This window comes from Gallus gallus, chromosome 8 (genome assembly GCF_016699485.2).
Source record: "Gallus gallus isolate bGalGal1 chromosome 8, bGalGal1.mat.broiler.GRCg7b, whole genome shotgun sequence".
NCBI lineage: Eukaryota > Metazoa > Chordata > Aves > Galliformes > Phasianidae > Gallus > Gallus gallus.
Genome location: NC_052539.1, coordinates 19,999,756 through 20,014,243, shown reverse-complemented (window position 1 = coordinate 20,014,243; position 14,488 = coordinate 19,999,756). Strand labels below are relative to the sequence as shown.

General features: G+C 47.3%; 1 protein-coding gene across 17 annotated transcripts in view; it reads right to left on the bottom strand.

The window, feature by feature from the left end:
* Positions 1-14,488, bottom strand: part of ST3GAL3 (ST3 beta-galactoside alpha-2,3-sialyltransferase 3) — a 150,686-nt gene that overhangs the window by 6,138 nt on the left and 130,060 nt on the right. For 16 of the 17 annotated variants that reach the window (XM_015290987.4, XM_015290989.4, XM_004936701.5 and 13 more), the window contains one exon: positions 7,992-8,138. The exons of the other annotated variant lie outside the window; for it this stretch is intronic. In XM_015290987.4, the coding sequence (XP_015146473.1) occupies positions 7,992-8,138 (147 nt within the window). The remainder of the gene's footprint in view (positions 1-7,991; positions 8,139-14,488) is intronic. 17 annotated transcript variants of the gene reach the window in all.

The following is a 14,488-nucleotide window of genomic DNA, read 5'->3' as shown; positions in this document are numbered from 1 at the left end:
GTATGATCGTTTGGTCACAGTCATTAGAACTAAATTTGTCATCAGTTAAAGCTACCTTTCAGGACTACATGCAAATACAGCAGCACCAGAACCACTGCTTTTTTCGTGATGATCCCACAAGGAAGCCCCAAACATCCCCTGTCTCTTCCAATGAAGCCAAGGAGAATATTTTCAGATTAAGAAAATGTTTCAGAAACCACCCCACCAGGAAGGTAAGTCAGCATCTGCAATCAATTACGACTGGGGCTACGGCCGGGCTTCGGAGTACGTCTTATCAAATAAGTCGCAATACCATAAAATGCAGGAAGATTAAGTAAGAGAGAGTGAAGTCAACAAGGAATGCACTCAAGGAACAGAGTAGATTCTAAAGGCAGAGGTTTCTCGGTCGTTACATCCTCTGCATTTCTGCAGCTCAGCAGCATTTATCCCCGAAACCCACACAGAAGCAGTTCGCTCTTTCTAGAATTCCTTTCCTTGAGTCTTCCCAGAGCCGCATCTGCCTTTTTTCTACATCAATAGCCTCACATCCTGAATTATCCTGGCATTTATTAGTACTTATCTAAGTACTTCCCTCCTCTGTCGTGTCATTGCCAAATAACGCTTTCTCAAACAGAACCAAAATCTCTGTTCTTGTTCCACACTGAATGAGCCTCCATTCATACTACCAGGTTTCATCCCATCCAGTTTGCTCCTGTTCTTAAGGTGACCGTGGTCTTCCTGGATGATCTTTTGATTCTCTTTGTGTTGACCACACCTGGTTTTGTATCATCACAAATTCCGCTCGCACACCACTGCCTTCGGAGCCAAAAACCATTAATGCAAACACTACACATGATCTCCTCTGGGGGAACTCCCAGCCTCCCATTGAGTGCTGCTCTTTGTTTTCTCCTTCATAGGGACTATTCACACACAGGTGTTGCACCAACCCATTGCTTCTGAAGCTTAACTAATAATATCTCACGTGGCACAGTTTCACACGCTTAACTGAACTCTGGATGACTGATCTACTGCATTTCTTCTGTCCATTGAATTATTATTATTTTTTTAATCAAATGAAGATATTAAATTAGTTTTTGTAACCTGCCTTTGGTAAATCCGTGTTGCGTTTGCTTTCAGGATTTAATTATTCTTTCATTTAAACTTTGCTCTGAAGTTCTGAATAGCACCTCTGAGGTCAGATTGAGAGGTCTGAATCTGACAGGATAATTTTCCTCGCCTCACTTCCATCCCCCCACAGAAGAAAGGAAATACAAGTATTATGTCCACTATAATCTAATTCTGTGGAACCACATGAAACCCGATAGATTTATTAAAGACCTTTTCCTCTGGACTTGTGGCTTAACTGGCTCAGCAGTGTGGTGCTGGAGTGGAGATCTCCCAGGCTTCCTCACCCAGAGCATTGCCTCCACCAGCTTTCTGCCTTTCACTACTGACCCAGTCACATTCTGTCCCTATGAACTTCTCACCACAAGTCACCCTTTCTCTAACATTCACCACGTCACTCTTTGAAAGGTAACACATTCATTCACACAGCTCCTTCTAAGGCTCTTTAATCCCTGTGCCTTCCGCTGCCTTCACCTCCCTGGATGCCACAGCCCTCATAATTCTTTCGTTGTTTCCATATCATTTTCCTTTGCATGACCTAATTCAGCCCAACTTTGGCTGGTTTCCATTTTATTGCTGTCCTTTCTGTCCAACAAGGTGAAGTCTCCTCTTCATGATGCCTTCTCCTGCTCCTCCAACCCCACTCCAAAGCAACTTATCAAGTTTTATCTCAAACCTTTTCCTATCAATTCTCTCTTTGCTACAAACATGAATCGTAATTTTTGCACTTTGGAAAAAATAAAAAAGAGGAGAAGAGAGGGGAGGGGAGGGGAGGGGAGGAGAAGGGAGAGGAGAGGAGAGGAGAGGAGAGGAGAGGAGAGGAGAGGAGAGGAGAGGAGAGGAGAGGAGAGGAGAGGAGAGGAGAGGAGAGGAGAGAAAAAGATTTCAAATCCCCTCTACAAGGAGCCCTTGAGCTGCTTGGTGCATCCGCTCTTGCCTTTCCATTTAATTTCACAATGATGGTGTTGATCAAGGGTTATTTCCAATGGCTCTCTGCAAGGTCTTCATGCTTGCTAAAATCAGCTCTGGAAGGGTGTCAGCTCTTCTTGTCCCCTTGTGGTTGGTGACAAAAGCTGCGCTCTGGGGATAGCTGGGCTCCCTCTGGCAAACATGCTGGCTTCGGTGTACCTCTGTGACAGTACCCATCACAGAGGGCTGTGTTCAATGCTGGGGTCAGCAGCTGGGCTCCAACACGCTCCTGTAGATCTTTTATTGTCTTTTTTTTTCATACAGAGATCTTCATCAAATCCTAGTTCTGCTTTTATCCATGCCACAGTCTTCCCTTCCCCGCTGTTAGGGCTCAGTGATGCCCCAAAGGCATCACCATATTTCTATCCCACCGAACAATGCAATACCTGTGCTGCAGTAGTGACTGCTATCCCACCAACCTTTTCTAGACTTCTATTGCATAGACACAGCCCTTATGCACAGGAACAGCATATGAGGCCTTCTTTCCGCCAAAACGCTGTCAAACAGGTGGCTTCTAAACAAAGACAAAAATGTATAAACCTCATCAGTCATCACTGTGGGCCCCAAGAAAAAGCAGTGCCCTTTCAGAGGTCCCCCTGCCCCAGCCCCTAACCTCCCCCTCCAGAGCTGACCTCCATTTCAGTGCGCACCATTCCTTGTACTCCAATGGCAATTCATCAGCCGGGCTCGAATGGCTGTGTTTTCAGTCTATAAATCACCAGGCCAGACATCTGCCCTGCTTTCAAAGGAGTTTTGTTCTTCTTGTTGGCTACCGCAAACTTTTAGGTGCTCGGAGGCCAGGAGCAGCCTTGTCACCCCCTCCCAAGCAACTTTCCTTCATTTAAAATGCAAAGGACGGCTTCACAGAGAGAGCCCAGATGATGATAAAGCACTATTGTTTGTGCCTCTATAGGCCGAGGCTCCGAACGTGATGTTTGCGGATCATTCTGAGAGGTGGGGAGAGACAGAGACAAAGCTGTGTGTCACTGCGTGCTGCAGGCCACCTCCCTGGGCCTTGTGACAGCCCTTACACACGCTGAATGAGAAGTGTTAGGTGTCCTCCAGCATCCCACAATGCAGGGGGAGCGAGCCGCCATCAGAAAGGAGCCATCAAAGGCGGCATGCGGCCTTGCCCTTGGGTCAGGCAGCGAGGCATGAGGTGCCGGGCACAGCTGTATCAAAGGGACTGCCACCTCCGCAGCGTCGGCACTGCTGCTTGATCTGCTGCCGCGCTGAGTGGGAGAGCAGTGGGCAGCCACAGACAGATCTGTGCTGATAAAAGGGCAGATCCCAGCTCTGGGCTTGGGGAAGGCAGGGTGTGCTGCCAGGCGCAGGGCAGAGCTCGCAGAGGACGGGTTCTGGGAGCCTCGTTCTGCTGGCTTAACACAGCCTCCTGCTCACTCCCTTTTAAAATGATTCCTTTTTTCCTTCACCTCCACGTCCACGTTTCCTTTCTTTATGCTCCCGGAGGATCTGAAACCTCTCCTACATTAACAGACAGTGACCTGCGACAAAAACACGCTTTCATGGAGCGCTAAGGCAGGAAGCACTACGGGACCTGAGCAAGAAATCAAAACACAATAAATGATAAAAAAAAAAATTCAGCTCGACAGCTCATCACCATGCAAACAGGATCAAGTGAGCGTACACCTTGGCAAGGGCTCGCTCATCTTCTGTACAGCATCCAGGGAAGCAGCCAAGGGTTGAAAGCTGTTACAAGTTATTGGCAATAGGGAGAATAGGAAGTGAAGGGAGATGACAAGCTTAAACCTTCCACATTTTGTAAATTGAAAGAAAAAGACGGGATCAGAGCTGAAAAATAACGTGCAAGAATTCACACAGTGGTTTCCCAGTAATAGCTGGGAGAGCAGTGGGCCCATACAGCTCATAAACCCTTGTGGAAGTTCTGGACAGGACTTTAGCATCTCTCCTTTCTTCCAGAGCAAGAAACGACCGTTCAGGCCTCAGAGTCTGAGATGTGGGAAGAATTGGAGGCAGCTGCCTCCCGCAGTAGCAATAACAGCACAGTCCTGGACCTGGAGGGCTTTCACCCCAGCCGGGAAAGCAAAGACTAAGCAAAACCATACACTCAGGCTGCCTGTTCTGCCTCTTGGAAATGCAACCCTCCGCAGAGCAACAGGAAAAATCACATTCATTTCCACAGAGATTTTATCACCTCAGTCTTGGCATGGGAGAGGCATCTCCGCCCAGCTGTGAGCAAGCGAGCGCATTTTGCTGGCTTTTTTTATGTAATCAGAACAAATTCCTTGGAGATGAGTCACAGGGTTTTGGGGGGGGGTGGGGGGTGTCCGGGGAGATGTCAAGACGGCCTCAAGTAGAACTCGGTGACACACCTCGCCATGGGACCCATCCCCTGCGGGCACTGGGCAAGGGAAGGGGATCGAGGGATGTTGCCGTGAGGATCTCCAAAGCCACACACGTGTGGCATCTCCAGATCCAGCACGCCGTTGTGTTTACATTTCCTCTGTGAAGACAGTGATGGTTTCAGGGTGGAGCTGGAGTGCTTCCCTGCAGCTGCTCCTGAGACTTAAACACTGAAGATTGCTCAGTAGTTGGGGCTGAAGGAGCCTGCCTGTCGGGTTACGGGATGGGGTTGTGCTTCAGGAGCCAGCCAGGGCCGTGACTGCCCTCTTCTCATGAAGCTGTAGGTATTCAGTCCATCAGAGAGCCCAAGCGCCTGCTGTCTCCACCTTTATTTAACGCTTTCAGCTTCCCCAAAGTCTGGGATGAACCAGACCTAGATACAGTTCTGGAGGTCCAAAGGTAACACTGAGGAAAATGCTATGGAGACCGATGGGCCTTTGGGTATAGGAGCAGATGGACCAGATGAACGCCTTGGTGGAGCCTGGCTCTGGGTCAGACTCATTTCACTTGTACTGATGGCGAGCTTTGGCACGAGGTGCCAACAAGGTCAGCCTCCAGATTTGCAAACCACATGCAAGGCTGTCTCTGAGCAAAGCGTGCAGAGCACGTCCAGTCTAGAGTGGGGCAGATCTGCATTTGTGAGTTATCTGAGGACAACTGCAGAAGACAACTCAGCTATCATGCCCTTCACCTTTCAACTTCACCCTCAGGTGACTAACAATTACCAGCTACCATTAATATTAAATGGGAGAGAAAGAAATACAATCTTCTTCCTGCTCTTCACATTCCACAATATCGCAAACAATTTGTCATATAGGGAGGGGCGGGGGCAGGAGGAGCATTAATTATTGATACTTGGGAACAGATGGCTTTTCTTGTACCAGGACAGCGAAATATAAGAGGAGACTGTGGGCGAGCATGTGAGGATTAGATGGGCAGACACAGATCAGATAACCAGCCTTCACGTGGAACAGGAACCTTCCTCCTAGAACCAGCCTTGCAGAGCTCTCATCAACGGCCTCGGCTGTAGAAACAAACCTGCTGACATCTGAATTAGTGAGGCTTCACCAGAACCTTTCAACGCTCCCTCACCTCCGTACAGAACATCTAGGGCATGATGACTGACAGCTTCCAGACAGCAGAGCCCAGTCAAACCCAGCACAGGCTGGTCTCTCTAGGAGACCCTACTGGTTGCATTTCACATGTTCACCCCCATCTACTGTGCTGTGCCGTGCTGAGACCACGTACTGTGTCTTGTCTTCCACTGGCTTCTGCTTCTTGCTCAGGGTGCTGGCCTCAAGAATCAAAGATCCAAGCAGCTTGCACACATGTGTGACAGGGCTCAGGGCCCCACGCACAATCACACTGGCAGGAACTGAGAGTGCTGCAGGGGGTGGCGGGGAAGGGGCAGAGGAATGGGAAGCTCACTCACAGCAGAGCTTGTACTTTTTTCTCACTGCAGACTCCTCTCAGTGGTGCTTCCTGACTTCCCTCTAAGAGCTTTTCTGCTCCCTGCTGATGTCTGTCAGCTTGTGATGCAAGGGGGTGGGTGAATGTAAGAGTAACACAGGGTGCCGCAGCCCCCTCATTCCCTCTGGCATGCTGTAGGTTGTGTGTTACTTGCATCAGTGGCTCCCAGGTGAGGCCCTTGAGCATTTTAACTCTTCCTTTGCAGAAGACCAGAGATGTCATCCAACTCCTTTTCCCACTGAGCCATGCAAAGAGCGAGAGCAAGACTTCATCCTTGTCAGTTCCCTCTCTGACATCAGGGACAGCTTCCAGACTGCAAAACGGGCTTGGCACAGGACATGGGCTGTGAGTGCCCCCACGTTCAAGAGCTGACTGTGGGACTTAATAGCTTCCTTACGATACAGGAAGAACAACTGGGTAAGAGAGATTTGGCACAAGGGTCTTCCTTACAGTTCTCCTCACAGTGGCCATAAGCAAATTGCCCAGCAGAGAGTGAGAACTGGGCAAGTCAGCATGATACCTCCCCTACTACTGCAACAACGATATTCCTCAGATATTGCTGGCTCAGGGATTTCACAAGATGCCATCTCTGTACGTACTGACTCAACACGGTTCTCCTCTTTGGATGTACCCCTTAAATCCCGTAAATGAACACTTGCTCAGCCAAGACAGATTAAATCTGTGCTTATTCCACAGAGCAAGGCAGGCTTTCGTGCTCCCTCTATAGGTGCAGAAGATACCTCAGGATCACAGTGTCCAGTTCCTTAATATATATGGGGATCTCCTTACAGTCTTTTCTCAAACTCAGTTTGTTCCAAAGCCTCACTGCTACCGTAATGAGATATGATCTTCTAATTTCTCAAGCTGACTAGGCACTAATTGCTAATTCCTCCCAGTGAGCCTAAGGTTGTGCAGCCTGCGGTCTGTGAGAGCCCCAAGACATATACAGCCTTATGAATTAGAAAAATACACCTTCCAGGCTTCCCTCCTGACCTGGATCAATGGCACAGTGGTTGAGGTGAACAAATGTAAGTGCCTGGACATAGCAACTGTTAAAGAACAACACAAGAATTCCCTCCCTCTGAGCATCTCCCCTTCTTGACTGCATAATGAGGAGTAAGACTGAGAAAGTTCCTCTTATCTAGGAGACAGTGAAGGTGAGGAAGCAATTTTAGAAAGACCTGTGCAACATGCATGCTGGAAACAACAGGGCTCAACTTAAAAAAAAAAACTGCAAACTTTCCCAACATAAAAGGTGCTGAGGCCAGTATCAAAGTTTGCTTTAGTTCAGCACAGGAAATGGTCATATCTGAAATACTGCTGTATTATAACAACACATGAGCTTCTGTTCCTCTAAAAGCACTGTACATCTCACTAGGATAGCAAATGTTTCTAAGGTAGAGCTGGCATTAAGGAGCAGCCTCCATGTGATTACACTAGCTAACTGCTGCTTCAGTCAGCTGAGAGCCAGCAAAAGCTGATCTCACCTCCCCCACGTTTCACAGGGGCTGAGCAAGGGATCATCTAGCAAAAGAAGCCTGTGGATTAGAGAGCAATACAATGGATCGCAAAGCTGTAACAGATCACATCTCAACCCCTGAGCAGATTTGTTCCCTTTCCTTCTATCTGAGCCAACATTTATAGAAAGTTTTCCTCACCACTCTGAGAATAATAGAATGGCTTAGGTTGGAGGAGACATTGAAGATGATCTAATTCCAACTGCCTGCGATGGGCTGGTTGCCATCCACCAGATCAGGCTGCCCAGGATCCCATCCAACCCAGCCTTGAGCAGCTCCAGGGATGGGGCACCCACAGCTCTCTGGGCAAAGAAGAAGGAATCACATTATACACACATTCCAGAGAACTTTTCCCAGTAGAAATAACTGTTTTAAACACACACTGTGCTGGGAGAATGTCTAGAATTTTATGGCCAAATGCCTGGCTGGAGCTGTCTTTTGACCCGCACAAGAAAGCTGTAAGTCAACATCACCATCCCAGTTGGGCTCTGGAGTAGGGGTGGTCGTGGGCTTAGAAGGAAGATGTGCTTGGAGGGAACATCCTACCTCTTTGATGGCAGACATCTTGATGTTCTCATAGTAGTGCAGTGGCGCATTGGGTGAACTCATGTCATAGCCAAACCCAGCGACCGCCACCTCATCACAGTTGTGGAGTGCCATGGTTATTGCTACGCTTCCCAAGGTGGGGATGTTCTGAGAGGAGAGAAAGCAGGAATGGAAGCCATTAGCAGGTTGTCATTTCTGTTGTCAAAGATTTCCTTTTATTGTCCCTGCTCAAAAGATACTGCTACTAAGCACAAAATACAGAATAGAGTGTTTGGCTACATCTGCACACAAGTTGCTCAGTGCCAGCCTGCAGTCAACAGCCTCCCAGCTTGCAAAAAAAATCCAGCGTTAGCCAGCTTCCTGCAAAGCATCTAGCACAAAAGCAGTGGCTCTTGTTTGGGACTCCAAGACCTGACTCCCCAAAGCCATCCTAAGAGGGCTGCTAGCTAGCCTCAACCCTCCCCACTTCATCTGGCTCCTACAGTGCCACTGGATGGCTGCAGCTGCTCCTGTGAGCTCAGATGAACATGACAGTGGTGATGGATGAGCGTTTCTAGTGTTGAACACTAGCTCACAGACATTTCTAACTCCCCTTCAACCAGATCAATCCACTGAGTTAGCTTTACCCCAGGGGCTAGGGAGAGGCTGAGAAATCCACCCACGTATCTTATCTTCATTTGTAGATTCATCCAACACCACTGCATCAAAAGTATCACGAACACAGAAGACGTGCTCAGACAGTCACTGGGGGTGACAGCCTCTCAGCTGAGATGGAAAAACCAAACATGTGCTTAAATCTTGCAGGTAAAAGAGATTTCCTGGTACCAGTGAGCAATGCCATTGCATTTCACCCAACGCTCACAGAACTCTGCGGACACACATGCTTTGTGTTTCTGCCTCTCAAAGGATCCAGCTTTAAGCAGCACACTCCCGTGCTCACGTCTGATTGCCTGACTGTGTCCTGAGACCAGCGACTTCCAAGCGGAGAACTCCATCCATATCCTAACTGAGATGAGCAGAGCTGGGAGGACAACCTATGTGTGCACCGCAGTACACTGAAATTGCACTAATCTGAAGACAAGCGTGCAAAAATGCAAAAACCCCTCACGTCTAAATAAACCATCATTGAATTCGAACATTTGCAGTGCAACTGTAACTGTGCACGTCTGAACTGAAAAGACTTTACTTCTGGGCCAGCTCCGGATGTCAGGAAGAAAATCCAGACCCATTTTGCTGTTTGACATCAATCGATACTGACCGCTTCTACCACAAACAATATTGGGATCATTCTAGTTGCTTCAGTTAATTGTTAATTCACCGGTGGCCATAAAATCTCAAGGATAGGTTTATTAAAAAAAAAAGGAAATAGTTGAACGGGCGGGGATAAGAAAAGTCCATTGAATTTCAGAATGCACAAGAACATCCTGCCTTCCCAGGCTGGCAATTCAAATGCAGATATTGTCAGCTTTATGTTTTACTTAGGAGATGACATTCAGACGTCACTTGAATTGCATCAGCCGATACGTGGATGTGCCACAGAACTGTTTCCCCCGAGCTGAGCTGTAGTTACAGTGTCCAAAACACAGCAAAGAAATGGTTATGTTTTTGAGAACGGGTCAGTGCTGGGGAATACGATGGCGCTGACACCACCCACACTTACACTGGGCCCATTCCCACGGTACAGCTCCGGGGACACACAGGGTCTTTGCCTGGAGGGAATTTTACTGGTCAAGTTAACATTCAAGAGCTAACTTTCTAATGTGAGTCTTGCAAACCACAGAGAATTAATCATACTACCCAACCTCATGGGAGAACTGCCAAACCACCACGACTTTCTCTCAAGCGTAGTCTTATTTCTGTCTGGGGAACAACTGATAACGTGAATCAAAAGTGAACTTTCCCTTTGCTCACCAAATACCTGCTTCGCTTTATTCTATCTATAAATCCTCCAATGGCTTTTATGGAAACATAAGAGATAATTTTTTAATCCGTTTCTGGTCTTTAACAGTTCTCGACATCCCAGTATCTCAGTACTGCCTGCTCCTCTCTGTAGAACCATTAAAATACCAAAGACTTCCTAACCACCATAACTGTAGCAAATCTATCTGGTCTGGGTCGTACACTATCAGAAGTTCAAACTGTGCCCTTAGCAAAATAATTCTGTGCCGCCCTGGAATCACATTCAGAAACTGATGACCTGATGGCAGTTTTTAATTAAGCTATGCCTTATCTATGTTAACACTATTGTGGTACAGCCTTGAAGGCCAAGATCTGTGTCCATCACGCTCTCACTGTTGAGATGCAGCTTCATGTGCTGCTCCTGCAGCTGTATCCCTGAGGGCTACGGAGGACCACCTGGAAAATTCTGCCAGAATTATTACCCCTGCTATTCAGTGAATGCATTGAGGCAGAGCCCACCCTTAGCAAATGGCACAGATAACAGTGCCTGTTAAGAGCAGAACACGAGTACAAAACCTGCGTGCACACATGCATGTGGAGCAAATACACGAAACCGGGCATTCGCTGACATTAAAAAGCAAATGACCATCAGACAGATTAAACAGTAACTAGGGAATTATGGAGACTTTTGGGAGAGGGGAAAAATAAAAAGGAGCCAGTATGAGAGGTGTAAAAGCATGATTGATGGTTAACTACATGTCTTTACTAAGTCAATAGAATGCTTTGGTCCTGGGTTGGTTTGAACAATAGAAACTGAGCAGTTTTCTCCCATGACAGCTTGCTGAGTTTCTGCTGGAAATGAAGTGCTGCCTCATACCCCACTGACACAAGCAAGAGAAGGCCTTGTAGGACCTAGGGACACATCTCTCCTCACTGTCTGCAGTCATATCGATTGGTTTGCTGCTAAGCTCTACTCTGGAGCTAATGAAGCAGATACAACCTTTGGGGCAAGCTGGGGGACAGGTGACTCCAAAAGAAGTTAGGCATCGTGGACGTGGTGCACCAAACCTGGCTTACTGTGCCCTGCGCAGTGCGTCAGTGCTATCTCAGCACACACGCCCTTGAGCCGTGCCCCAAACATACCAGAGCAACCACCACACCTCTTGCATTGAGTTATGAAAAAAAAAAATCCTCTCTCAAATAACAGAGTAGGCTTCTTGCTATTGTAGGCCATTGCTAAGAGAATAAGAATGAAATCCCAGCATCGTCCCTCAGGGTTCATAATCCCGCTCAGTGCCTCTCTGCATGCCAGATACTCCTCTATCACCAAGCAGCACTGCTTCCAACCAAGTGGTTTGGCAGTAATCAAGAGGTATATCTGAAAATCTGTTCGTGCATAAAAATGCTTGGCCTACATGTTTGTAAGAAGACTCTGAGCAAAAGAAACACCGGCCCTCCTTTGGGCTTCATGGAGACTGAGCATCACCTCACGGCCCTGTGCTGGAGATCCAGGGGCTGTGACTGCTCCCTGCCTGTGCATGTGAAAGTCTCCGGCTGATTTTCATTCCACGCCTGGGTCACTCCTGTGTCACTGCCTTCTGGACTGGAAGGAAATGACTGCTGTAAATCTGTTTTTAGAAATATTTGACTCCCCTAATATGTTAAATGAATTCCAGTTATTTATGGGATTTCACTCAGCTCAGGGTAAGGCATATTGGGTTGTTCAGACTACTCCAATTGTTACCTTTTTAAATAAAAGGGTAAGTGTTGCTAAAGAAAGAAAAGTCCCCCAGACAACACTGCAGCTAGATATTAAACTGGTTTGACTACTACATCCATTTCTTTGAGGGAAAACTTGAAAAATCACTTATCTGGGAAAAAATTCATATCTTGCTTTTATCAGTTGCAGACCTGATCACTTAATAGCAATAAAGCTTTAAAAACAAACAAACAAACAAACAAAAAATACAGAGTGAAACTATAAGAGCCACCCCATGACACACAGAACATTCACTGCATCTCCTGTTTGTTCGATTGTTTTTGCACAGGAACAACCCCAAACGTACTCTTCGATTCCCTTAGCTGGCAGGTTTGGAAATGTGCCATAAAAAGCAATCCAGCATTATTGTGAAGACAAGTGCCTGGCGTTCTGCAGAGTGGTCCCTGTCACTAGAGCTTCTATAGCTACCTCTACCCATGCACAGAGTCAGCTGCAAGATTGTGCTTCAAAAGACAGCACGGAGCATCTCCAACACTTTTCCTTCACCTCCCCTGGTTGCCCCTTGCTGTGAGCTGGAGGGAAGCCTCCAGAGCTGGCAGTTTGCAGCAGAGGACAACAGAAGGGCCAGGGACCTGAGCCTGGAGACGTGATGTGCTGCCCAGCAGGTTTCAGTTCTGCCATTTAATTGCTGAGCTGCTGTGTAACTTAGCCTGAGCCAGCACCTTTGACCACATCTAATCTGAACACGAGTTCTGATTCAGCATTTGCCACGAAGCAGATTCCCGTGTGATGCAGAGTGTTTCTCAGGGACCCAACAATTGAACAGAGGGCAAGCAAGGGTGTGACTCCTACATTAGCTGCTGCTCTGTGGTAGCCACGTATGTGTTTCATCCCACGCTAAATAGCAGTTCACAGCCAACTCTTTCATTGAAAAGTAAACTCCCTTCAGGTACTTTCCATCCATCATGTGTAGGAGCACATGTTGGGCACTTACCAAGAAGTAGCTGGTATGCATTTGCCCGCTACCCTGTAATGCCTTTTCCGAGTGCCCATTCCCTAGTAGCTCGTGGACTGATTACACTGCAGTGTTCACAGCCCAGCCCATGCAGCAGATGTGCCTTCTGACCCTGGGCTAGTAAGAAGAAAGGGTCTTAGAACCAGCCAGAGTAGCTGCAAAGCTGCCTACCAGAGCAAAGGGCTGTTGCTGGTATCTCCAGGAGATGTCCTGGGGCACGTAGTGTGAGTGCTCCAGCATCAGCACTCTGCAGAGGTGGGGTGCCCAAAAGCAATCCTGCACATGGGCTAACGATGGTGCTGCACATGGCTCCTCTTTCAGCAAGCTGCAGGTTGGGTGCACCTGTAATGCCTTGTCAGCCACCTACACACCCCCTGGCTTCCTCAGCAGCCAGAAAGTCACTGCTCCAATGGCTCCAAGCACTACAGAGTGGGAAGAACTACTCTATACAGACCAAAAAGCACCTCAGCAAGAGCCATCCCACTGTTCTACATACAGTAGGCAAAGGCACCGCTGAAATGATATTCATACTTGCCCTCCAGTAACCTGTCTGCAGGGTAAGGTAGGTTATTACGTGCCTGAATTACCAGCTGCAGCATCAGTGCTGTCTGGTTTCAAGTCCCAAAGACCTGTATACACCGGACTTCCACCTAAACACAAACCACATACATACACCCCTGCCTAGTTAGACAGCCAAGCCTGTGCCCGCTCATTAAGAGGATCTTTTAATCAAAGAGACTAGCTCCCTTCTCTTGTGTTAAACCAGCTTCAGGAATTGACATGTCCTTTATTTTCCCCAGGCATTACTAAGGTCCTAAACTGAAGTTTGTCTTTACCATCATCTTATCCCAACAGATAGAAGCCCATGCACGGCAGGAAATATGTCTCTCTCCTGAAAACTTCAGTAAATGGGCTGAGGAAACCCTGGACAAGCTTTGCTGGTCCCAGAGAGAAGTCACTGCTCACTGTGGGTGACTGGGTTTGCTCCTTGCTGACTGCCAGATACCAATACCACAAGCACAATCTAAGTGCACATCTGACTTGTACCCCACTGCTGTCCTCCAGAACCATCTGGCCCAAATTACATTATCAAAGCAGAGGTTGTTACTACATTCACTCTTTATTGAATCCTGAGAAAAACGCCTTGAGATCAGCCCTGAACTATTTTACTAGCTCTCCTCAACCTTGCTGAAAAAGCCACCAAATTACAAAGTTAATTGGCAGCACATTGTTACCATATGTGGTGTGCAGGAGGAACGCTGAAGTTTATTTAGGCATCAGAACCAAAAAGGAGTGGAATATTACTGCCTTTTGTGAGGATTTCATGTTGGTCTTGATTACCAAAGGCATCCCCAGCCCTGATCCCCCTGCATGCAGCCTGCCCATTACACCACCATGCATTTCGACATGGAGGCACCAACCCACCCCATCCAACTGAATCACTGTGTCACACCATCCTTGCCTAGACAGCACAGGGTATGTTCAAGTCTCAGCCCCACATATGTTCCTGCACCTGCAGAGCTCTTTCTGTCTCATCTCAAGGAACAAACTACAACTTACACAATCTAACAGGGGTCATGGGTAAAGATTGCTTGCCTTAAGGCTCCATAAACTATTTTTAATGCTCAAATAGACTTTCACGAAGTGAAACATCAGGTTTCAATTAAGCTGCCTTCATTTCCCAATCTGATCTGTGCTAAACAACCTATCAAAACCTCATAAACTTCAGTTCACAGCATTTTCATTTCCGGATTTCTCTCTTCTCCTCTCAGCTTAAGTAATATCTTGTGTATTAAAATAATGTGTTTAAAAATAAAACCAAATCTGTAGAAAATAAAGGCAAAGGTCTGATGATTTCTGTCC